General features: G+C 51.5%; 1 protein-coding gene across 5 annotated transcripts in view; it reads left to right on the plus strand.

The window, feature by feature from the left end:
• The window catches only part of LOC108027660 (uncharacterized), a 118,618-nt gene that overhangs the window by 58,184 nt on the left and 35,323 nt on the right, over nt 1–25,111 (plus strand). For 2 of the 5 annotated variants that reach the window (XM_050885001.1, XM_050885005.1), the window contains 27 exons: nt 1,851–3,395; nt 4,578–4,721; nt 4,780–4,857; nt 4,977–5,588; nt 5,898–6,119; nt 6,238–6,420; nt 6,676–7,161; nt 7,232–10,291; nt 10,356–10,676; nt 10,964–11,287; nt 11,511–11,828; nt 11,895–12,227; nt 12,295–12,618; nt 12,867–13,184; nt 13,661–13,987; nt 14,054–14,377; nt 14,577–15,206; nt 15,270–15,608; nt 15,675–15,983; nt 16,355–16,681; nt 16,760–18,352; nt 18,530–21,718; nt 23,266–23,592; nt 23,652–23,972; nt 24,030–24,374; nt 24,435–24,731; nt 24,792–25,094. In XM_050885001.1, coding sequence (XP_050740958.1) covers nt 1,851–3,395; nt 4,578–4,721; nt 4,780–4,857; nt 4,977–5,588; nt 5,898–6,119; nt 6,238–6,420; nt 6,676–7,161; nt 7,232–10,291; nt 10,356–10,676; nt 10,964–11,287; nt 11,511–11,828; nt 11,895–12,227; nt 12,295–12,618; nt 12,867–13,184; nt 13,661–13,987; nt 14,054–14,377; nt 14,577–15,206; nt 15,270–15,608; nt 15,675–15,983; nt 16,355–16,681; nt 16,760–18,352; nt 18,530–21,718; nt 23,266–23,592; nt 23,652–23,972; nt 24,030–24,374; nt 24,435–24,731; nt 24,792–25,094 — 16,899 coding nt within the window. Of the gene's footprint in view, nt 1–1,244; nt 3,396–4,577; nt 4,722–4,779; nt 4,858–4,976; nt 5,589–5,897; nt 6,120–6,237; nt 6,421–6,675; nt 7,162–7,231; nt 10,292–10,355; nt 10,677–10,963; nt 11,288–11,510; nt 11,829–11,894; nt 12,228–12,294; nt 12,619–12,866; nt 13,185–13,660; nt 13,988–14,053; nt 14,378–14,576; nt 15,207–15,269; nt 15,609–15,674; nt 15,984–16,354; nt 16,682–16,759; nt 18,353–18,529; nt 21,719–23,265; nt 23,593–23,651; nt 23,973–24,029; nt 24,375–24,434; nt 24,732–24,791; nt 25,095–25,111 lie in introns of all 5 variants that reach the window. The other 3 variants (XM_050885002.1, XM_050885003.1, XM_050885004.1) reach the window with 2 other exon arrangements.

Consider the following 25,111-nt stretch of genomic DNA (forward strand, 5'->3'; position numbering starts at 1 on the left):
CATTGGAGAAACAACTCTTCCTGAAGGGCCGACCGATAGAAGTTTTTCTTCCGAAAGCCCAGAAGCAAGCACTACTTTCTCTCCTGACACAACACCAGGTCATATGACTAAACAAACGACCGAATCTACTGGGGAAGTACCAACCAGTTCTTACGAGAGCTCTACTCTTAGTCCAGGATCGTTAGGATCCAGTGTCCCACCAATCACGGCCCAACCCACCACAAATGTCCCTATTGGTACAACGCAAGGGCAAGTAACAGAACAGAAGACCCAATATCCGAGCGAAGTGACTGGAGGGGCGACCGATAAAAGTATCCCTTCCGAAACTCCAGAAACACCCACGACTTTCCCTCCTGGAACAACACCAGGTCATATGACTAAACAAACGACCGAATCTACTGGGGAAGTACCAACCAGTTCTTACGAGAGCTCTACTCTTAGTCCAGGATCGTTAGGATCCAGTGTCCCACCAATCACGGCCCAACCCACCACAAATGTCCCTATTGGTACAACGCAAGGGCAAGTAACAGAACAGAAGACCCAATATCCGAGCGAAGTGACTGGAGGGGCGACCGATAAAAGTATCCCTTCCGAAACTCCAGAAACACCCACGACTTTCCCTCCTGGAACAACACCAGGTCATATGACTAAACAAACGACCGAATCTACTGGGGAAGTACCAACCAGTTCTTACGAGAGCTCTACTCTTAGTCCAGGATCGTTAGGAACCAGTGTCCCACCTATCAGGGCCCAACCCACCACAAATGTCCCTATTGGTACAACGCAAGGGCAAGTAACAGAACAGTCGACCCAATATCCCAGCGAAGTGCCTACCGAAAGGGTCATTGAAGAAACTACTCTTCGTGGTGGAGCAACGGATAAAGGAATTCCTTCCGAAAGTCGAGAAACACCCACTACTTTCTCTCCTGGCACAACACCAGGTCATATGACTAAACAAACCACCGTATCTACTGGGGAAGTACCAACCAGTTCTTACGAGAGCTCAACTCTTAGTCCAGGATCTTTAGGAACCAGTGTCCCATCATTCACGCCCCAACCCACCACAAATATTCCTCTTGGTACAACGCAAGGGCAAGGAACAGAACGGACGACCCAATATCCCAGCGAAGTGACTACCGCAAGGGTCATTGGAGAAACAACTCTTCCCGAAGGGATGACCGATAGAAGTTTTCCTTCCGAAAGTCCAGAAGCACGCACTACTTTTTCTCCTGACACAACACCAGGTCATATGACTAAACAAACGACCGAATCTACTGGGGAAGTACCAACCAGTTCTTACGAGAGCTCTACTCTTAGTCCAGGATCATTAGGAACCAGTGTCCCACCTATCACGGCCCAACCCACCACAACTATCCCTATTGGTACAACGCAAGGGCAAGTAACAGAACGGACGACCCAATATCCCAGCGAAGTGACTACCGCAAGGGTCATTGGAGAAACTACTCTTCCTGAAGGGATGACCGATAGAAGTTTTCCTTCCGAAAGTCCAGAAGCACGCACTACTTTTTCTCCTGACACAACACCAGGTCATATGACTAAACAAACGACCGAATCTACTGGGGAAGTACCAACCAGTTCTTACGAGAGCTCTACTCTTAGTCCAGGATCATTAGGAACCAGTGTCCCACCTATCACGGCCCAACCCACCACAACTATCCCTATTGGTACAACGCAAGGGCAAGTAACAGAACGGACGACCCAATATCCCAGCGAAGTGACTACCGCAAGAGTCATTGGAGAAACTACTCTTCCTGAAGGGATGACCGATAGAAGTATTCCTTCCGACAGTCCAGAAACACCCACGACTTTCCCTCCTGGCACAACACCAGGTCATATGACTAAACAAACGACCGAATCTACTGGGGAAGTACCAACCAGTTCTTACGAGAGCTCAACTCTTAGTCCAGGATCTTTAGGAACCAGTGTCCCATCAATCACGGCCCAACCCACCACAAATATCCCTATTGGTACAACGCACGGGCAAGTAACAGAACAGGCGACCCAATATCCCAGCGAAGTGACTACCGCAAGGGTCATTGGAGAAACCACTCTTCCTGAAGGGATGACAGATAGAAGTATTCCTTCCGAAAGTCCAGAAGCACGCACTACTTTCTCTCCTAACACAACACCGGGTCATATGACTAAACAAACGACCGAATCTACTGGGGAAGTACCAACCAGTTCTTACGAGAGCTCAACTCTTAGTCCAGGATCTTTAGGAACCAGTGTCCCATCAATCACGGCCCAACCCACCACAAATATCCCTATTGGTACAACGCACGGGCAAGTAACAGAACAGGCGACCCAATATCCCAGCGAAGTGACTACCGCAAGGGACATTGGAGAAACTGCTCTTCCTGAAGGGTCAACGGATAGAAGTACTCCTTCCGAAAGTCCAGAAACACCCACTACTTTCTCTACTACTCTTCCTGAAGGGTCGACCGATAGAAGTATTCCTCCCGAAAGTCCAAAAACACCCACTACTTTCTCCCCTGACACAACACCAGGTCATAAGACTAAACAAACGACCGAATCTACTGGGGAAGTACCAACCAGTTCTTACGAGAGCTCTACTCTTAGTCCAGGATCGTTAGGAACCAGTGTCCCATCAATCACGGCCCAACCCACAACAAATATCCCTATTGGTACAACGCACGGGCAAGTAGCAGAACAGACGACCCAATATCCCAGCGAAGTGACTACCGCAAGGGTCATTGGAGAAACTGCTCTTCCTGAAGGGTCAACGGATAAAAGTACTCCTTCCGAAAGTCCAGAAACACCCACTACTTTCTCTACTACTCTTCCTGAAGGGTCGACCGATAGAAGTATTCCTCCCGAAAGTCCAAAAACACCCACTACTTTCTCTCCTAACACAACACCGGGTCATATGACTAAACAAACGACCGAATCTACTGGGGAAGTACCAACCAGTTCTTACGAGAGCTCTACTCTTAGTCCAGGATCGTTAGGAACCAGTGTCCCATCAATCACGGCCCAACCCACAACAAATATCCCTATTGGTACAACGCACGGGCAAGTAGCAGAACAGACGACCCAATATCCCAGCGAAGTGACTACCGCAAGGGTCATTGGAGAAACTACTCTTCCTGAAGGGTCAACGGATAGAAGTATTTCTTCCAAAAGTCCCGAAACCCCAACGACAACGACTGAATTCGTAAGAAGCTGTAGAACAGAACATGACTGCTTGGACGAACAGACTTGCTTAGGAGGGTTGTGCATATCGCCCTGTGAATACTTTTCCAACCTGTGCACCGTGCAGAATCTGACTACTTGTCGTACTTTAAACCACACCACAATGTGCATCTGCGATACGGCCGATGATGTAAATAGACCCGATTGCTCTATGAAAGCAGGTAACTAAAGTTGTGTATATAGGTTTTAAGTCTTGTTATCAAATCATAATGAATGAATTGCAAGGAACCACAGGGTTGCGGTAAACTCTTGGCATCGTGGCAACGCCGACTACTCTCAACGCCAATCACAAAACTGGCAAATTGTAGTAGCCTACTTCAGTTTGATGTCATGATTTCTTTCTCTTCTCTTGGATCTCCAGTCATTATCCTTCTTGTGGCCCATATATATGTATGACAAGCCATTCAAATACTGAGGGCACCTTGCATGCAACCATTTGGATTATTTTCCGCAATTCCCGTGTGTTCTTTGTTTTAAACTTCTCCGAATGCATTTGTCTCTGTTACCCCTTTTATATTTACTGCTTCTCTGGCTGTATTTCGTCGAAAGCCTTGCACCTTCACCCACCGAGATCTTCACCACGAGCAGCACCCGATAGTTTGAACTCTGTGTGTCCACCAAAAAAGCTTTTGACCGAATGCCAATGGGAGTTCCCGGGGAATTCACTCTCTACAGCAGTCGTTTGCATGTCGATTTTTGTTGCAATGTTGCTCGTTCATGTTAGTTGCCTGCTTGTTGTCTGCCTGAATGCCTGCTGCAAGAATCATCATCAAATCCTCAGCCATCGTCCACACCACCTTGAATGTTTTTCGTTATGTCTTCGAATGATCTCAACTCGCATGTCTTTTATCTCAGCGCGAGACCTTTCGAATGTGATCTAATCTGTGTTGATTTTGTTGTATTTAGTACATACTCGTTGTCGTTAATCATGTATCGTAAGTGTATTAGAAACAAGTATTGCATGTGGTGTATGGCATATTAATAATAACAAACCTTAGCATATATTTGCACTACTCACCTAATGCTTTTGCATGTGTATATGTTGTTTAAGCAACAGCTAAAAACTAAACATTATTTAACTAATTCTAAGGCCTGCTACATAGTATTTAGTTTGCTTGATTCTGGATTTGAACGAAAGCATAATATGGAGTATTAAAAGAAAAAGTTATACTAACTGCATTGAAAAATTAATGAAAAAGAAAACTACCTACCGAACAGGATTCTTGACCTAAATAAAAGGAATGACTTAAATTAAAACGACTTTAATTATTAACGCACTTAGGTGCTAAGATAAAATGTCTATGATTACCCCAACTAATGTTGTAAATGTCCTTCGTGAATAGAAATCGGTTGCGCAACGAGTGATGAGTGCCCCTCCCAGCAGGCGTGCATTAATGCTCTTTGCGTGGATCCCTGCACCTACAATAATCCGTGCGGCCGCAATGAAGATTGCCGTGTGTTCAACCATAATCCGCTCTGCTCAGCCGGTGGGTATCAATGAAAAATTAGAATTAGATTTAAATGATTAATTAATTAATCCTATAGAACATGGTCGCACACCTGGCTGTGAGCATTGTCCACCAGGCGCGAACTGCGATCCCACAACCGGAGCTTGTATAAAGGGTAAGTTCAACTTCCTTAATCAACCTAAAACACCTAATGTTAAGTGTAAATACAATGTGTACATATTCTAATATTAAATTAACCTCCCGTTACCCCTGTAAATACATCTCTCTCCTTAGCTAACGTAACAATAACAACTATTACTACCAAGAACTCCACATCTACCAAGATACCAACGAAACCAAGAACAACAGCTAACCCAAACACAGGCGTCAAAACGACGCCGACAACCACAAGGGTCTCCACAAGAACCACGACCACAACCACTACTACCACTTCCTCCACTAGCACTGAATCGAGCACAATCACAAGCGCTACTAACCAGACCAGTAAGAATCACAAACCAGACACAGAAAGCACCACCTCCCACACCGATGCCACGAGGCGCTATCGCGATGGTGAGAACAATATCACCGATACACCAACTCCGAGGCCCACGATCCAGACGACCACGTTGCGCGGCGAAGATATCATAAGTGACAGTCAGAAGCGATCCACTACGACGCCCAAAATGAAGACCACCCGGCTGGATACTTCGAACGAAGTCCCAGATACCACGACGCCATGGCCGATCGAGTTGCCCACCATGGAGGGCACCACCACGGAGGTCTACAACACCATGATTGCTCCGCTGGGCAACACCACTGACACCTCATTAATTAACCCATGTACAATAGATACTAACTGTGCCCCTAACGAGCACTGTGAGATGGGCCATTGCCGTAAGAAAGGTATATTAACTTAATACGTGACTTGCACGCCACTTTGGGATCTAGCCCATTAAAGCCCTTTAAATTGGTTACTTATGAAGTTATATTTTAATATATGTCAATCTCGTTTTCCCAAAGTGGCACTAAAACAGTTCAATTGTACATACATTCCTATGTATAGGGCTTGTTCTCCGGCACTACCAATTAATTTTGTTGTAAAAATTGTACATACCTAGCATAGCCCTTGTACATATTTATGGTTTTGTTTAAAAGAAATACCATCATCATTTAATTAACTATTTAACTCACTAAATCCTTTCTAACAAGTAGGACAGCCGGGTTCACCGAAAACACCCGAACCCTGTCAATCTAACAACGACTGCATTGAGAGCGAGGCCTGTTACATGGGTCTGTGTCAGGATCCGTGCGAGTTTGCCAAGATTTGTGCCGCGACGGCCAAGTGCACGGCCAAGAGTCATCGACCAGTTTGCACCTGCCCGCAGGGCCATGAGGGCAATCCGATGGTCAAGTGTATAAGCACTCAAACCTCAAGTAAGGCACTAATCACTTAATCAACCAACTTCACTTAATGCATGGGATTAACTATCAAGACTTTGACTATAAATGCTTTGCTGCTGCTTCCTTGATAACATTGTTTACCAACTTCCAGTTGAATGCACTGACAATTCGGACTGTGGTGTCACGGAGGCGTGCATCAACCAGCTCTGCCAGCATCCCTGCGATGTCCATGATCCCTGTTCCACGAATGCCGTGTGCATCAACACCAACCATGCAGCGGATTGCAGCTGCGCGGATGGCTTCCAGGGCAATGGATTTGTTGGTTGTCAGCCAGGTTAGTATACCCCTGATCAACACGATGGCGCACCTATGTTGTCCTTCAAGAAATCCTCTGCTAATGTGTCACCATGTCTCGTTTTCAACAAATCTTTCTCTCTTTCATACACTGTACAAATCCCCGTACACCACGACACATGTATAAAACTTGTACCGTCCTGACACCACAATCAACTCTAAAAACCAACCAACAAACTATAAATACACCCACCGATCCAACCGAATCGCACCGTAACCCTAACCAAAACCACAGCACGTACCCATGTCTGTCAATACAACGAGGATTGTCCGCCGACGAAGCTCTGCGATCGCCTGAACCGGCGCTGCATCAATCCCTGCCAAGAGGACTCGTGCGGCGAGAATGCCGAGTGTATACCCGTAAACCATGGAACTGACTGTCGCTGCCTGCCCGGGTTCCTCGGAAATGCCTATGTGCAGTGTCTTCCCAGTCAGGGTTGCCGTTCCGATTCCGAGTGTGATTCCAGTCAGGCCTGCATCAACGGCAAGTGCTCATCGCCCTGCCAGTGTGGAGCTTTTGCCCTCTGCGATGTGGTCAACCATCGTGGCGTGTGCAAGTGCCCTCCCGGCTACAACGGCAATCCCCAGGTGGGCTGCAGTCCACCTCAGGACCCTTGCGACCCCAATCCATGTGGCTTAAATGCCCTGTGCGAGCTGGACAATGGCAACCCCATCTGCTACTGCCCCAAGGGTCTTACCGGAAATCCCTTCAAGAATTGCAGTGAGTGTTGACTATAGTTTTAGGTATTATAGGAGATACAAAATTAATCCATATTTTGATCTTTTTATAGTTCCTGAGGGAGATGAATGCACGCCGAACCCTTGTGGACCCAACTCCGGATGCCGTCGCGTGGATGGTAACCCTATTTGCTTCTGCCTGCCGGAGTACGAGGGTCAACCGCCGTCGATTCCCTGTGAACTGCCCTCAAATCCCTGCGATCCGTCACCTTGTGGTCCAAATACCCAGTGCTCCGTGCTCAGCAATGGTTTCTCCAAGTGCACCTGCCTGCCGAACTACGTGGAGAGCCCGAACACCATCCGTGGCTGCGTGGAACCCATTAATCCGTGCGATCCCAATCCCTGTGGAGTTGGTGCCATCTGCGATTCATCGCGTCAGCCCGTCTGCTACTGTCCGGACAACAAGATTGGAAATCCCTTTAGGTTGTGCGACAAGCCAGCCGTTACTATTGAGCTTTGCCAACCAGGACCTTGTGGCAGGAATGCCGACTGTTATGTGGCCGGAAATCGCGAGGAATGCTACTGTCGCTCCGGGTACGTGGGTGATGCCTATCAAGGATGCCGTGAGCCCAGTCGCACAGTTTGCGATCCCAATCCCTGTGGACCCAATGCCAACTGCGTGGTGGCCGGTGACGGACAGACCGCTTGCGTTTGTCCCGACGGCTTGTCCGGTGATCCCACATCCCTGATTGGCTGCCATGGCTACGAGTGCCAGGTGGACGCTGATTGTCCGAACAGCAAGGCCTGCATGGGCTACCGCTGTTACGATCCCTGCCCCGGAGCCTGTGGCCAAGGAGCCCACTGCCAAGTGGAAGAACATCACCCGGTTTGCTCTTGCAATGCCGGATTGACTGGCAACCCGGGAGTTCGCTGCTATGCACTGGATCATCCCAAGACGAATCCTTGCGTTCCAAGCCCATGTGGAAGGAATAGTGAGTGCAAGTTGCTGAACAACCGAGCTGTCTGCTCCTGCATCCCAGGTTACTTGGGTGATCCTCAGTCGGGATGCCGGCCGGAGTGCGACATCAACTCGGATTGCGGTGATTCCTTGTCGTGCATAAACCACAAGTGTGTGGATCCCTGTGCCGGAGCTATCTGCGGCATCAATGCCATCTGCAATGTGCGCCAGCACACGCCAGTATGTCTGTGCTTGGACGGATTCGTGGGAGATGCCTTCTTGCAGTGCGTGCCCATTGGAATACTGAAGAACGTTTCGCGGGATCCGTGTGCCCCGTCGCCCTGTGGACCCCATGATGTTTGCTCGGTGTTCGGCGATGGAGTGGCCCTTTGTGATCCCTGCTTCGGTCCCAATGCCCAGCAGAATCCCCGCTGCCGACCGGAATGTGTGGCCAATTCGGATTGTCCCTTCGATCGCGCCTGTTTGGGTCAGCGCTGTCAGGATCCCTGCCCTGGATCATGTGGCCGAAACGCCATCTGCAATGTATACGAACACAACCCCGTCTGTGCTTGCCCCACGGGTCTATTTGGAAACCCCTACGAACAGTGCACTACGCAGTCGGTGGTGGAGCCACCACCACAACCTAGCTGCGCCAAGCTCCGTTGTGGAGCAAACGCGGAGTGCAAGAGACAGCACAGCGGCCTGGCCTGCGTCTGCCGCAAGGGTTACTTCGGAGACCCACATATCGGTTGCCGGCCGGAGTGCGTGCTCAACAGCGACTGCCCGGCGGAGAAGGCCTGTCAAAATTCCAAGTGCGTGGAGGCTTGTGCCGGCGTTTGTGGCATCAATGCCGTGTGCCGAGTGGTCAACCACGCCCCGGTGTGCATCTGTGCCGAGGGCTACAGGGGAGATGCCGCCATTGCCTGTAATCCCCACTACCTGCCCCCACCTGCAACGCGACCAAATCCCTGTGAGCCATCGCCCTGTGGTCCCAACTCTCGCTGCAAGGCTACCCCAGATGGCTATGCAGCCTGTTCCTGTCTGCCGAACTTCAAGGGAGCTCCACCAGTCTGCCAGCCAGAGTGCGTGGTTAGCACAGAGTGCGCTCCCAACCAGGCGTGTCTCAACCAAAGGTGTGCCGATCCCTGCCCGGGTATCTGCGGTGGTGGAGCCCGCTGCGAAGTGCTTAACCACAATCCCATTTGCTCTTGCGAAGTCAACTTCGAGGGTGATCCATTTGTGGCCTGCTCACCAGTTCAGGATCCAGGTCGCGACATCGCTGTGGCGAAGAACCCATGCGTGCCATCTCCCTGCGGACCGAACTCCATATGCCAGATCAAACAGAACCGACCAGTCTGCTCATGTGTGGCCAACTACATTGGCAGCCCGCCGTATTGCCGCCCAGAGTGCACGCTGAGCAGCGAGTGTCCTTCGGACAAGGCCTGCATCCAGGAGAAGTGCCAGAATCCGTGTGCCAACATCTGTGGACACAACGCCCGTTGTACGGTCATTGCACACTCCGCCCACTGTAGCTGCGATGATGACTACGAGGGAGATGCCTTCATCGGTTGCACCAAGAAGATTACAGAGAGACCCCAAGACCACATTGATCCATGCTACCCGAACCCTTGTGCTGAGAACGCTGTTTGCACACCTCACAACAATGCCGCCCGGTGTACCTGCATTGAGCCCTACAATGGCGATCCGTACAGCACCGGATGTCGCCCGGAATGTATCTACAGCTCGGAGTGTCCTTCGTCGCTGGCCTGCATTAAGCAGCACTGTCGCGATCCCTGCATTGCTGCCTGTGGAGCTAATGCCGAGTGCGCTGTGGTGAACCACTTGGCCTCTTGCAGTTGCATTCGAGGATTCGAGGGTAATCCCTTCGAAGGATGCAAGCGGTTGCCTATTGTGCGACCCGAGAGCGTGTGTGAGCCGAATCCGTGTGGACCCAACAGCGTCTGTCGCACCGTCGAAGGACATCCCACGTGCAGCTGCCAGGTTGGATACTTTGGAGCTCCGCCTCAGTGCAGACCCGAATGTGTGGTCAGCTCGGAGTGTGCCCAGCATCTGGCCTGCATAAACCAGAAGTGTACCGATCCCTGTGCGGAGAATTGCGGATTCAACGCCAAGTGTCGCGTGAACAACCACAATCCCATCTGCTCCTGTCCACCCAACTATGTTGGTAATCCATTCGAACAATGTGTGCCGAAACGTAAGTATATCCTTTAATGTCGATCTAAGTGCATTTATGCTTATCATTCAATTAAAATTCCCAGCACCACCAGAAGCGGAACGCCATGCGGACCCTTGCCTGCCCAGCCCATGTGGCTCCAATTCCGTTTGTCGCAATGTTAACAATAGAGCTGAGTGCTCTTGTGCCCCAGGAATGTTTGGAGCCCCACCAAACTGCCGACCGGAGTGTGTGATTAACCAGGATTGCCCATCGAATCGGGCTTGCATTCGTCAAAGATGCGAAGATCCCTGTATCGGAATTTGCGGCTTCAATGCCGTGTGCTCCACTCAGAACCATCAGCCCAAGTGCAGTTGCATTGAGAGCTTCGAGGGTGATCCGTACACCGCCTGCAGAATGCGTGAGAGTGAGTACAGATTTTTGGACTGTTTGCTATCCCTTCCAGGAGCACGGATGTGTGCTCGAGACGTGCCCTTAATGTTAAATGTTCCTTTCAGTGGTGCCTTGGAAGTATTGGTATTGTGGTGTACATCTTATGCATGTTCCTCGTATTGTGTACATATTATGACCTCTATCTATGTATCTATCTATCTTCTATTTATATTATTATTATTTAGTCTTAAGTCTATTGTGTTTGTACATTTCTCTGTATGCATCCGCATTGCCTGCTTGCTATTTTCATGACCATGACAGTCGTGGTGCCAGATCCACCCTCCGACCCATGCTACCCATCGCCATGTGGTGCCAATGCTATTTGTCGCGTGCGCAATGGAGTCGGCTCCTGCACCTGCATCCAGAACTATTTCGGTGATCCGTATATCAATTGCCGCCCAGAATGCGTGCAGAATAGTGATTGTCCCGGCAACCGGGCCTGTATCAATATGAAGTGTCGCGATCCTTGCGCCAATGCCTGCGGATTCAATGCCATCTGCCGGGTGGCCCATCACCAGCCTGTGTGCAGTTGTGAGCCGGGTTTCACCGGCAATCCACTGCGCGCATGCGTCGAAAGGCCCTCAAGTATGACTCTATCCTGGGGTGGGTCGATTTGTGAGAGATAGTCTAGTTCATGTATCCAATTGAGTCTAATAATTAAGTTATTCAACAGTAATGATAAACAGAAAATCAAATCCCAAATTCGTTGACTAGAGTCCTCATCTCCGGTGTCAAATCGACCCGCCCTCTTATACCCCGCCTCGGTCCAGAATCCTTCATCTAACTGCTCTATCCTCTCCCCCTATAGATATGTACCTACCCCTACCCAAAGACCCTTGTAGACCCTCGCCTTGTGGCCTGTTCAGCACTTGTCACGTGGTTGGGGATCGTCCCGTGTGTGCCTGCTTGCCAGACTACATGGGCGCTCCGCCCAACTGCAGGCCCGAGTGCATGACCAGTGCCGAGTGTCCCTCGGATAGGGCCTGTATCAACCAACGGTGCAAAGATCCTTGTCCCGGAACATGCGGCTACAATGCCCGTTGTCGCTGCACCAATCACTCACCAATCTGCAGTTGTTACGATGGCTACACAGGTGATCCGTTCCACCAGTGTGTGCCTGAAAGAAGTAGGTTTTCGATAAGGTCTTCCCCCAAAAAGATAGATTCCAACTTAGCGTATCATTGTGTTGTAGAACCACCGCCAATAGCCGATCCCATTGTACCGGCCAATCCTTGTGTGCCTTCACCTTGTGGACCCAACTCTCAGTGCCAGGTTTCGAGCACCGGAGCAGTCTGCTCCTGCGTAACAAACTACATAGGACGTCCGCCTGGCTGTCGGCCGGAGTGCAGTATCAATTCCGAGTGCCCGGCCAGAATGGCCTGCGTCAACGCTCGATGTGCTGATCCTTGTATCGGAGCATGTGGAAATAACGCACTCTGCCATGTCAGCCTGCATGCCCCGGTCTGCATGTGCGAACCTGGCTTCTCCGGCGATCCATTCTCCGGCTGCTACAAGATCATTGAGAGTAGGTTTTTTGAGGGTTTCCTTAAGTGGTTAGATACTTATTTCCCCTGCTTGCCCCGCCCATACAGCGCCCATTGAGGTGATCCAACCCTGTCGTCCCAGTCCGTGTGGTTTGAATGCTCTTTGCGAGGAAAGAAACCAGGCCGCCGCCTGCAAGTGTCTTCCGGAGTACTTTGGCGATCCGTACGTCGAGTGTCGCCCTGAGTGTGTCATCAACTCGGACTGTCCCAGGACGCGTGCCTGTGTCAACCAGAAGTGCGTGGATCCGTGTCCAGGAATGTGTGGCCACAACGCCCAGTGCGCCGTCTTTAACCACGCTCCCAACTGCGAGTGTCTGCCTGGTTACACGGGTAACCCCATCGTTGGTTGCCACCTGGTCCCAGAAATTCGATGTAAGATCTAGTCACGTTAGCAGTTATGGAAAGTACCTAGGTAGATGGGATTTTATAAAGAAGGAAGATAGCTGCTTAACTCCAAGTTATCGGTTTAACATAAACCTGCATAACGTAAACCTATAAATTTGCCCTGGTATATCTTTAGCTTTATACCATCCTTTCTACATTGATACTACCCTTCCTTCACTGCAAGTTAGGTCCTTGGTTAGGAACCCTATTAATAGCCGCCTTTACCACGCCCGTAGATCCCGACCCCATAGTGCCCGAAAATCCCTGCCAGCCCTCGCCCTGCGGCCTCTACAGCAACTGTCGTCCGGTCAATGGCCACGCAGTCTGCTCCTGTGTTCCCAACTACATCGGTTCCCCTCCCAACTGCCGGCCCGAGTGCATGAGCAGCTCGGAGTGCGCGCAGGACAAGTCGTGCCTCAACGAGCGCTGCAAGGATCCCTGCCCGGGCACCTGTGGCAACAACGCCCTCTGCCGCGTGGTTAACCACAACCCCATCTGCTCCTGCAGTCCCGGCTTCAGCGGTGATCCCTTCGTGCGCTGCTTCCCGCAAGAGAGTAAGCATCGACGAGGAGTCGAAGGAAGCTTAGCTTCGGTCAGCCGGAGATTTAAATTCCCCTGCAGAAAAAGTGTAACCTCCTCTCTTTTACGTATTTTTCTTGATCCTCAATTATAATTAATTCAGTAATCGTTTCTGACCTGGTTTAATGTTCCTCAAGAAACACCCACGGGTTATTGATCCCTTATTTTTCTTTAAAATTGAAGTCCGAAAATACATTCTTTATCATTAAATATATATATAATTCCTGCAGGGGTATTTAAACTAGTCATTCACCGAAACATTTTATCACCGGAGAGCTCTTTGAGCACTCCCTTCATTCCACATCATGCTTGACAACATTACTTCATCCTCTATATATATATTTTCCATTATCTTTATTTCTTTTATATGTACTCTATGTATGGCTTATTTTTGTGCATGATGATTATCTCGTACTTGGTGTAATGTGATGGTTATAAATGGTGAAAGTAGAGCGACCGGAAATCAGCCATGATCGCACTAACCCGTGCGTTCCCTCGCCATGTGGTCCCAACTCTGAGTGCCGGGTATCTCCTGCCAATGAGCAGGCTGTCTGCTCATGCTTGCAACATTATGTGGGTAGGGCTCCGAATTGCCGGCCGGAGTGCACCTCGGACTCCGAGTGCCCCGGCAATTTGGCCTGCATCAATCTGCGCTGCCGGGATCCGTGTGTCGGTACCTGCGGTATCCAGACCACTTGTCTTGTAAATAACCATAGACCCATTTGCCGCTGCATTGACGGCTATGCAGGGGACCCATTCTCAGAGTGTAGTCCGAAGAGTAAGGGACCCGAAAGCCCAGCTTTCCAGCCACATACTAAACCGTTGAACTCTCCCCCACCCCTAGTTATTGTCCCGCCAGAGGTGGCACAGCCCTGCAACCCAAGTCCCTGCGGCGCCAATGCTGTGTGCAAGGAGCGCAATGGAGTTGGCTCCTGCTCCTGCCTGCCGGAGTACAATGGAGACCCCTACACCGAGTGCCGACCGGAGTGTGTGCTCAATAGTGACTGCTCGAAGAACCGCGCCTGCCTCAACAACAAGTGCCGCGATCCCTGTCCCGGTGTATGTGGCGTCTCTGCCGAGTGCCACGTGATCAATCATGCCCCCAGCTGCAGTTGTCCATCCGGATTTACGGGCAATCCCTCGCAATACTGTCGGGAGATACCAAAATGTAGGAAGTAGTTTCGAGTAGGGTGGGTCGACTTCTCGGGCAACGAATAGTTAGTTTAACATGCTGATTGGTTCCAAGCTTCTTGTACAATCTTTCCTCAGAGTTTTTGGAGTTTTGATTCGATTCCCTAGAGACCGACCCACTCTATAGTTCTACCTATTCCCCAAGACGGTATAATAATGGTACCCTCGATTTTTAGTGCCCGCTCCCGTTGAACCATGTCGTCCTTCGCCCTGCGGTCCTTATAGCCAGTGCCGTGAGGTCAACGGTCATGCGGTCTGCTCCTGCGTTACCAACTACATTGGCACTCCGCCTGCCTGTCGTCCGGAGTGCTCGGTAAGCTCCGAGTGTGCTCAGGACAGGGCTTGCGTAAACCAGCGCTGTGTAGACCCGTGTACGGGCAACTGTGGCAACGAGGCCATTTGTAAGGTGACCAACCACAACCCTATCTGCTCCTGCCCTGCCGGCTACAGCGGCGATCCGTTCGTGCGCTGTGCGCCATGGCAGGAGGAGCCGGAGCAGCCCAAGTCCAATGAGAATCCCTGTGTGCCCAGTCCTTGCGGACGCAATTCCCAGTGCCGTGTTGTGGGTGAGACGGGAGTTTGCTCCTGCCTGCCCAATTTCGTGGGCAGGGCACCCAACTGCCGACCAGAGTGCACCATTAACACTGAGTGTCCCGCCACCCTGGCCTGCGTCAATGAGCGCTGCCAGGATCCCTGTCCGGGATCGTGTGGCTTCAATGCCTACTGCAGTGTGGTGAATCACTCGCCCGTCTGCTCTTGCGACAACGGTTACACTGGTGATCCGTTCTCCGGCTGCAATCCGCAACGTAAGCTTGAGCTCAGAGTCGTTTAGAATCAAGTCCTAATTCGCTGTCCCAATCCGCCCCCAGCGCCAGCCGTGCCCGATGAGCGCCTGACTCCCTGCCAACCTTCGCCCTGTGGCCCCAATGCCGAGTGCCGTGAACGCAACGGAGCCGGCTCCTGTACTTGCTTGCCGGAGTACTTCGGTGACCCGTACAGTGGCTGTCGTCCGGAGTGCGTGGTGAACAGTGATTGCTCGCGCGACAGGTCGTGCGTCAACCAGAAATGCGTGGACCCTTGTCCAGGTGTTTGTGGTCTGAATGCCCAGTGTCGTGTGTCCAATCATCTGCCCAGTTGCACTTGCCTGGCCGGATACACTGGAAATCCGTCGAGCGCGTGCCGTGAAATTCCTCAGTTGCCCCCACCACGTAGGTTCACCACTAACCCCTCGCATGGAAACACAAACCAACTGATCCCACCTCCCATTTTCCCAGCCGAACGGGATGAGAACCCCTGTAGACCCTCGCCCTGTGGTCCCTACAGCCAGTGCCGCGAGGTCAGCGGCCATGCCGTGTGCTCCTGCCTTCAGGGCTACATCGGCTCAGCGCCCAGCTGCCGGCCCGAGTGCATCATTAGCTCGGATTGCGCTCAAGATCTCAACTGTCAGAATCAGAAGTGTGTGGACCCGTGTCCCGGCACTTGTGGCATCGAGGCGCGCTGCCAGGTCATTAACCACTATCCCGCATGCTCCTGTGCCCCAGGTTTTACCGGAGATCCTTTCAACCGGTGCACTAAGATATTGTGTAAGCAAGATTAGCTCAAACTGATGAGGAGTGCAAGCCAAGGGGAGGAGGATTATTGATATATTAGTTTAGCATATTCTATTATTTGAGTATGGTATCTTACGAACTCCCCTTAGAACTTATTACCCCAAAAGCACGGTATAAAATCCAATCCCTCACTTGGCTTGCCAACCCACCCAAGATTTCTACCTCCTGCATGTATATACACTATTTAATGTATGATTTTCTATTCTCTATCCCTGTTTATTTTGTTTTATGTACACTTTGTAAACCACTATCCAACTCTACTGTCCTATGTAAATGTTTGTCTAAATGTGCTATGAAACTACTTCAACTATCAACTATCTGGCATGGCTAAATGTGGCATGTAGTGGAGCCCCCACCCACCGATAAGTCTGGTAATCCCTGCATCCCCTCACCGTGCGGACCCAACTCGAAATGCCTCGATGTCCGCGGTTCGCCTGCATGCTCCTGTCTGCCCGATTACCTGGGACGTCCGCCTAACTGCCGGCCCGAGTGCCTCAGTAGCGCCGACTGTCCTGCCAATCTGGCCTGTGTGAACCAGCGATGCTCGAACCCATGCATCGGTGCCTGCGGCCTGCACTCCGTGTGCACGGTCGTCAAGCACCGGCCGGCATGCGAGTGTGTGCCTGGTTACACCGGAGATCCCTTCTCCGGCTGTGCGATCGTACAGCAAAGTAATATACCCCTGCCTGCCAACGAATCCCTGGTTCATCACTAACTTTCATATCCCACTTTCCACGTCTTTCCTCTAGTTGCCGTGCCGGATGAGCCAAGGAATCCATGCAATCCCAGCCCATGTGGAGCTAATGCCATTTGCCGGGAGCGCAACGGAGCTGGCTCCTGCGCCTGCCTGCCGGAGTACTTTGGTGACCCGTACAGCGGCTGCCGACCCGAATGTGTCCAGAACGACGATTGCGATCGCTCGCGTGCCTGCATTAACAACAAGTGCCAGGATCCATGTCCCGGAGTCTGTGGCATCAATGCCGAGTGTAGGGTCCTGAATCACGGACCGAACTGCAACTGCTTCGAGGGCTACACCGGAGATCCGCATCGCTCGTGCTCGCTGATCGAGGTGGTTACCAGGCGACCGGATAACCCATGCCAACCCTCACCCTGCGGACCGTACAGCCAGTGTTTGGACACCAACAGCCATGCGGTGTGCAGCTGCCTGGAGGGCTACATTGGAGCTCCTCCTAGCTGCAAACCTGAGTGTGTGGTCAGTTCGGAGTGCCCCCAGAACAGAGCGTGCATAAACCAGAAGTGCGAGGATCCTTGCCGCGGATCGTGCGGCAACAATGCCAAGTGCCAAGTGGTGAACCACAATCCCATCTGTTCGTGCCAGCCCGGCATGACGGGAGATCCGATTTCGGGCTGTGAGCCCACTCCTGAGGTCAAGAACGTGGAGAACCCATGTGTGCCATCGCCTTGTGGACCCAACTCCGTTTGCCGTAATATCGGCAACCAGGCAGCTTGCTCTTGCAAGACTAACTTCATTGGACGTCCGCCCACTTGCCGACCGGAGTGTACGAACAACGACGAGTGCCAGAACCATCTCTCCTGCCAGCAGGAACGCTGCGTGGATCCGTGTCCCGGTTCGTGTGGGGCCAACGCCATCTGCCAGGTTGTGCAACATAATGCTGTGTGCTCCTGCGCCGATGGATACGAGGGAGAACCGCTCTTTGGCTGCCAGCTGATACCAGCCGTGAGACCAACTGAGTCGCCGACGTCGCCCTGCGAACCCTCGCCATGTGGCCCGCATGCCGAGTGTCGCGAGAGGAATGGCGCTGGAGCCTGCTACTGCCACGAAGGATTCGAGGGTAATCCCTATGATGCCCAGCGAGGATGCCGACGAGAATGCGAGAACAACGATGACTGCACCGCTGTCCAAGCCTGCTCTCGATTCAAGTGCGTCGATCCGTGCAACAATATCTGTGGCGACTACGCTATTTGCACGGTTGACAAACATGTGCCCACTTGTGACTGTCCGCCGGGATACACTGGAGATCCGTTCTTCAGCTGCAAGCCTGTGCCTGTTACTCCTCGTCCTCCGCTGAATCCCTGCAATCCGTCTCCTTGTGGACCAAACAGCAACTGCCGTGCCATGAACAACCAGGCCGTGTGCTCCTGCCAGGCAGGATTCATCAACCAGCCGCCCAACTGCAAGCCCGAGTGCGTGGTCAGCGCCGAGTGCGCTCCGGAAAGGGCCTGTGTGAACAAAAAGTGCGTGGACCCCTGTCTGCACACCTGTGGCATCCGAGCCATCTGTACCACCAAGAACCACAGTCCCATCTGTACGTGCCCACGTACTATGACCGGAGATCCGTTCGTAGAGTGCACTAGAGTTGGTAAGTGATCTTATTGATTTAGTTATTCAATAAATTTGTTAATCTTATAAAAAATATTAGAAAGATCTGAATATACCAATCGTATTTCTAAAAAAAAATTTAGAGTGCCCATTACTATTATAGATTTTACAAAGAGTATTTTAAGCTAATTTCAAAATTAAATAAAATTTCCTCTAGCCATCACCAATGACAATACTACACCGTCGCCGGAACCTGCATCATGTGTGCCATCTCCTTGCGGACCCAACGCCAAGTGTCAGATCGTGGGCAACAGTCCGGCCTGTTCCTGCCTGCCCAACTTCATTGGATCCCCGCCTCGCTGTCGACCGGAGTGCGTGTTGAATTCTGAGTGCGGACCCACGGAGGCGTGCATCAATCAGAAGTGTGCCGATCCCTGCTCCGGATCCTGCGGATTCGAGGCCAAGTGCCATGTTCTCAACCACCTGCCCATCTGCAACTGCATCGATGGCTACGAGGGAGATCCGTTCGTGCGATGCACCAAGAAGGAAGAAGAACGAACTCCGCCACCTGTCAATGATCCATGCAACCCGAGTCCATGTGGTCTGAATGCGGACTGCTTTGCCGGCGAGTGTCGCTGCCAGAATAACTACCAAGGAAACCCCTACGAAGGATGTCGTCCGGAGTGCACACTCTCGGCCGATTGTCCCAGGGACAAGGCCTGCATGCGAAACCGCTGTGTGGATCCCTGCCCAGGAATCTGCGGCAACAATGCCATGTGCGAGGTGATGAACCACATTCCGGTGTGCTCATGCGTGCAGGGCTACGAGGGTGATCCGTTCGTGAACTGCCGTGTGAAAGCCGTCGTGGAGGACCCCATAATTGAGGCCTGTTCCCCATCGCCGTGCGGATCCAACAGCCAGTGCCGAGATGTCAACGGACATGCAGTATGTTCCTGCCTGGAGGGCTATATCGGAGCACCACCTCAGTGCCGTCCCGAGTGTGTGGTGTCTAGCGAGTGCTCCGCTCTGCAGGCTTGTGTCAACAAAAAGTGCGTGGATCCCTGCGCTGCTGCCTGTGGCCTGGATGCTCGCTGTGAGGTCATCAATCATAGTCCCATCTGTGGATGCCCACCTGGCCGAACTGGTGATCCGTTCAAGCAGTGCGTGATTCTACAACCGATTCCCGCACCGGACGTCAAGACACCACCTCAAGATCCCTGCGTGCCCTCGCCGTGTGGACCCAACTCTATCTGCAAGCCAGATAGAAATGGACCCGTCTGCCAGTGCCAAGCCGAGTTCTTTGGCTCACCACCCAACTGCCGACCCGAGTGCATCATCAATCCAGACTGCCAATCTTCACAGGCGTGCATCAACAACAGATGCAGCAATCCCTGCCCAGAGTCTTGCGGAACCAACGCCGAGTGTCGTGTCATTGGACACGCAGTGTCCTGCTCTTGCCCACCTGGATATGCTGGCAACGCCTTCGTCCAGTGTGTACCACAGCAAGAGGAGCCGCCAAAGCCATGCCAGCCATCGCCATGTGGAGCGAACGCCGAGTGCATTGAACGGAATGGAGCCGCTGCTTGCAAGTGTATTGATGAATACCAGGGCAACCCCTACGAGGGATGTCGCCCCGAGTGCGTACTAAGCTCCGATTGTCCCACGGACAAGACGTGCATCCGCAACAAGTGCCAGGATCCGTGCCCCGGAATTTGTGGACTGAACGCCCAGTGTTATGCTGTCAACCATGTGCCCAACTGTGTCTGTAACGACGGTTTTACTGGAGATCCGTTTGCCAGTTGTCGCCGAGTGGAGGTCTCTACTCCACCATCAGTTGCAGACCCTTGCATTCCATCTCCTTGCGGAGCCAACAGCAAATGCAGGGTAGCCAATGGTTTGGCCGTGTGCTCCTGTCTGGATACCTTCATTGGTTCTCCACCTAACTGCAAGCCAGAGTGCACGGTAAATGCCGAGTGCCCTTCGACCAAGGCGTGCCATAAGTTCCGCTGCGCCAATCCTTGCGCCAAGACGTGCGGCCTGAATGCCAAGTGTGAGGTGATTAACCACAATCCGATCTGCAGTTGTCCATTGGACATGACGGGCGATCCTTTCGCACGTTGCTATCCAGCTCCTCCCCCGCCGCCTCCAGGACGTGATGAGCCTATTAAAAGACCATGCCAACCTTCGCCTTGTGGACTGAACTCTGAGTGCAGGGTGCGCGACGACCAGGCCTCCTGCTCTTGCCTACCCAACTTCATTGGAGCTCCGCCCAACTGCCGTCCCGAGTGCGTAGTAAACACGGATTGCTCGCCAGACCGAGCTTGCATCGCCGAGAAGTGCCGTGATCCATGCGATGGATCTTGCGGCGTGGATTCCGAGTGCCGTGTTCAGAACCACTTGGCCATCTGTACCTGTCGTGGCGGATTCACCGGTGATCCGTTCGTTCGTTGTATCGAGTTCGTTGAAGAGACCACTAAGTCACCGCCACTTTCGCAGGATCCTTGCGACCTGCAGCCATGTGGTTCGAATGCCGAGTGCAGGAATGGAATCTGTAGCTGCCTGAAGGATTACCAAGGAGATCCGTACACCGGTTGTCGTCCAGAGTGTACATTGAGTACCGATTGCCCACCCACCAAGGCTTGCCTGAACAAGAAGTGTGTTGATCCCTGTCCTGGAGTTTGTGGCCAGAACTCGCAGTGCGATGTTTCAAACCATATACCCATATGCAGTTGTCTGCAGGGCTACACGGGCGATCCGTTTGTCCACTGCCGCCACGAGACGCCAGTGGCCAAGGATCCATGTCAACCAAATCCTTGTGGGCCCAACTCCCAGTGCCACATTTCTGGTCAAGGGCCTGTTTGTGCCTGTCAACCGGGAATGCTGGGCTCACCGCCCGCCTGCAAGCCGGAATGCATCGTTAGCTCAGAGTGCTCGCTGCACACAGCATGTGTGAACAGGAAGTGCGTGGATCCCTGCCCCGGAGCCTGTGGACAATTTGCCCGCTGCCAGGTGATCAACCACAATCCGTCGTGTTCCTGCAACACTGGATACACGGGCGACCCGTTCACTCGCTGCTACCAAGAGGAAAGAAAACCACCTCCGACGCCAGAGAACCCATGTCAACCATCGCCTTGCGGACCCAATTCCGAGTGCAAGGTGCTGAATGGCAATGCAGCCTGCTCATGCGCCGCTACCTTTATTGGAACACCACCAAGTTGCCGACCCGAGTGCTCAATCAATCCGGAATGTCCACCGACCAAGGCCTGCATCCGCCAGAAGTGCTCGGATCCGTGTGCGAATGCCTGTGGATTCAATGCCCGCTGCAATGTGGCTAATCATCAACCCATCTGCACTTGCGATGTGGGCTATACTGGAGATCCGTTCACCGGCTGTCAAAAAGAACAAGGTAGGACCCCGTTTTCATTTACTCAGTTGTTAGGTCAAGGCGTAAACCAGCTTTTAAACGATAATCATGGTTTCGGTTGCTTACTGGGCGCCCAGTACAACACCTGCTATTATTAAAATCAAACAAAGATGCCGCACAGCCAACAACATTTGTTTACGCCTTGAAAGATTCAAAAGAATGTGAAGCTATTAAAGAAAACCTCAGTATTGGCTTACCAGAGAATATCATGGAAACTCAGTGAAATTCCCCTGTTACTATTTAAAAACTCCTTAAAACTATGTTTCACATTCGTTATAAGCGCATTAGAATGAATGACACATGGTCACTTGAAAAGCAATTACAATCGTTGTAATTGCTAATATATGTTTGCACTATTTGTTGGCACTTGTTTTTCACTTCTACGCGTTACTTGTTCTAATGTGCTTTTAGGCAGCCTTTTTTACCTCACAATATACATACATTAAAATCTATGATTATCGCACGCACAGGCACAATGCATTGCAAATCAGGGAGTGTACCAGTTATGTTTTTATTCACTCAAAATCACAATGCACTCGAAAAGCGAAATGCAAATTTCAATCCAGCACACACTCTGTACGAGTTGTCTGAGTGACTGTGCTATTGAAAGTGTCTGTGTGCTGGGATAGTCAAAGATCTTAATTAGTTTTAGTCAATTATTTATTTGCTTTTTACTGCCCCTAACGCCTCAATTACAATATGCAAACTTGCCACGCCTTATTGCTTCCTTATATACAACCTTTAATGCCCTTACACCAAATCACCCGCCTTGAGTTTTGCCTTTAACCCTTGATTATATATCGTTGTTGCCTCCAAAAGTATTACCTTGCGCCGCCCCTAATGTTGTTGTATTCGATTTGGGGGATAATTTTTGCGAAATGCTTTTACCTAATTCGTTATTTGGCCCAAAATACAAATGTCCCTGACTCCGCATTCGCTTACTACCCAACAAATTGATCCTAACCCAACTGCCCGAAATTGAGTACTGCGTTGTTGTTTTGACCCCAAACCAAAATTCTGCCTACGGAACGCCAAAGAAATTAACCTAGTACTACTCGAAGCCAAACCAAAAACCGCGTTAGCACTTAATTAGAAAATTAAAATTGTATAACATTGTAGCGTATTGTTTAACAATGAGCAATAAATCAAATGATATAACCCCGCAAAGAGACACTTGTTTTACTTACGACACAAAACATAACTCAAGGCCAATATAATTGGCCCATAGCACTTACATAACACAGCCATAGCACTCAGCACAAAGAGTTTAACCAGACTAAATAAGCGGTTTTTGAACCGCTGCACCAGATCCGCCAAATCCTTCGATTGGAGCGATTTATGCCAACACCTAACTTGTAGTTGTACTCTAATCTGCCACAATAATACCTCAACTGCAAACGGATTAATCTGCTGAACAAAACCAACGCCAGGTGTGTTGTATTGTACTAAACCCGATTCACTCTAGAGCCATTAATGACAATCTCTACCCCCTCTCTTCCTCTTTGTTTGAATCCTTTTACCCGCCATAGAACGCATTGTCAATGAGCAGGTGACTCCCTGCGAACCCAATCCCTGCGGCTCGAATGCTGTGTGCCGCGAAAGAAATGGCATTGGGTCCTGTCAGTGCCTGCCCGATCATTTTGGTGACCCGTATCAGTCGTGCCGTCCGGAGTGCGTCCGTCACTCGGACTGCCCGTCCAACAGGGCGTGCCAGCAGCAGAAGTGTCGCGATCCCTGCCCTGGCACCTGTGGCACCAATGCGGACTGCAGTGTGACGAACCACCTGCCCACCTGTACTTGCCGCATCGGATACACCGGTGATCCGTACCGCTACTGCCATTTGGAACCGCCCCAGCGTAAGATAGAACAACCTTAATCGTCTCATTTTTCGTCCCTGACCATCGACCCTTTCTAGTCCCTGCTCGTGTGACCGAACCGAGTCAACCCTGTCGCCCATCACCTTGTGGTCCCAACTCCCAGTGTCGCGAGCTCAACGGCCAAGCCGTCTGCTCCTGCCTAGAGCTTCACATCGGTTTGCCCCCCAACTGCCGCCCCGAGTGTGTCTTGAGTACCGAATGCCCCACCGATAAGGCTTGCATTAGTCAACGTTGTCAGGATCCCTGTCCGGGCACTTGTGGCATTAATGCCGAGTGCCGGGTGCGTAGTCACAGTCCTCTGTGCCAGTGTCGTCAAGGTTTCACCGGTGATTCCTTTACCCGCTGCTATCCGCTACCACGTAAGAGTTGTCTCTCAGTTTCACCAAACATCCAGTTAATGGTAATCCCCAACATAGCCCCACCACCTGTAATCGAACGCGTTGAACGGGATCCTTGTCTGCCATCACCCTGCGGTCTAAATAGTCAATGTCGCAATGTGCAGGGAGTGCCATCCTGTTCCTGTTTGCCGGAATTCCTGGGGGTACCGCCCAACTGTCGGCCCGAGTGCACCATCAGTGCAGAGTGTCCTTCCAATCTGGCTTGTATACGGGAGAAGTGTATAGATCCCTGTCCGGGTTCCTGTGGCTATGCCGCCGAGTGTAATGTGGTGAACCACACCCCGATTTGCGTATGTCCAGCTGGCTTTACGGGAGATCCATTCAGCAGCTGTCGTCCAGCGCCTCCACTAGAACCTACGCAAAGTAAGAAAATGGAAGAAAAGCCTAATATGATCTCGCTTAACCAATCAACCCAATCAATAGACGAATATGTGGACCCCTGCAACCCATCTCCTTGTGGCCCGAATGCCCAGTGCAACGCTGGAGTCTGCAAATGCCTGACCGAATTCCATGGCGATCCCTACTCTGGCTGTCGGCCCGAGTGCGTCCTGAATTCCGACTGTCCTCGGGACAAGGCTTGTCATCGCAGCAAGTGTGTGAACCCTTGTCCAGGAACTTGTGGCGAGAATGCCATATGCGATGTCATTAATCACATACCCATGTGCAGATGCCCGGAACGCACTGCTGGCAGTGCTTTTATCCGTTGTTCTCCTATCCAGAGTACGTCGACATGGTTAACCCCCTTAACTTATGGTCCTCTAACAAGCCTACCAACAATAGTTTCAGTAACCAATCCCTGCCGACCCTCACCGTGTGGTCCCAACTCTCAGTGCCGCGAGGTTAATCAGCAAGCAGTGTGCTCGTGCCTGACAGGCTTTATTGGAGCACCGCCATCCTGCCGACCTGAGTGCACCTCGAACGCAGAGTGTGCGCCCACCCAGGCTTGTCTCAACCAACGGTGCGGAGACCCCTGCCCGGGAACATGTGGAGTGGGAGCCAATTGTGCTGTTGTCAGCCACAGTCCCTTCTGCACATGTCCTCCTAGGTTTACGGGTAACCCCTTCGTTCGCTGTCAGCCACAAAGTAAGGAAAAAAGACAG

This window comes from Drosophila biarmipes, chromosome 2L, assembly GCF_025231255.1.
Source record: "Drosophila biarmipes strain raj3 chromosome 2L, RU_DBia_V1.1, whole genome shotgun sequence".
Lineage (NCBI taxonomy): Eukaryota > Metazoa > Arthropoda > Insecta > Diptera > Drosophilidae > Drosophila > Drosophila biarmipes.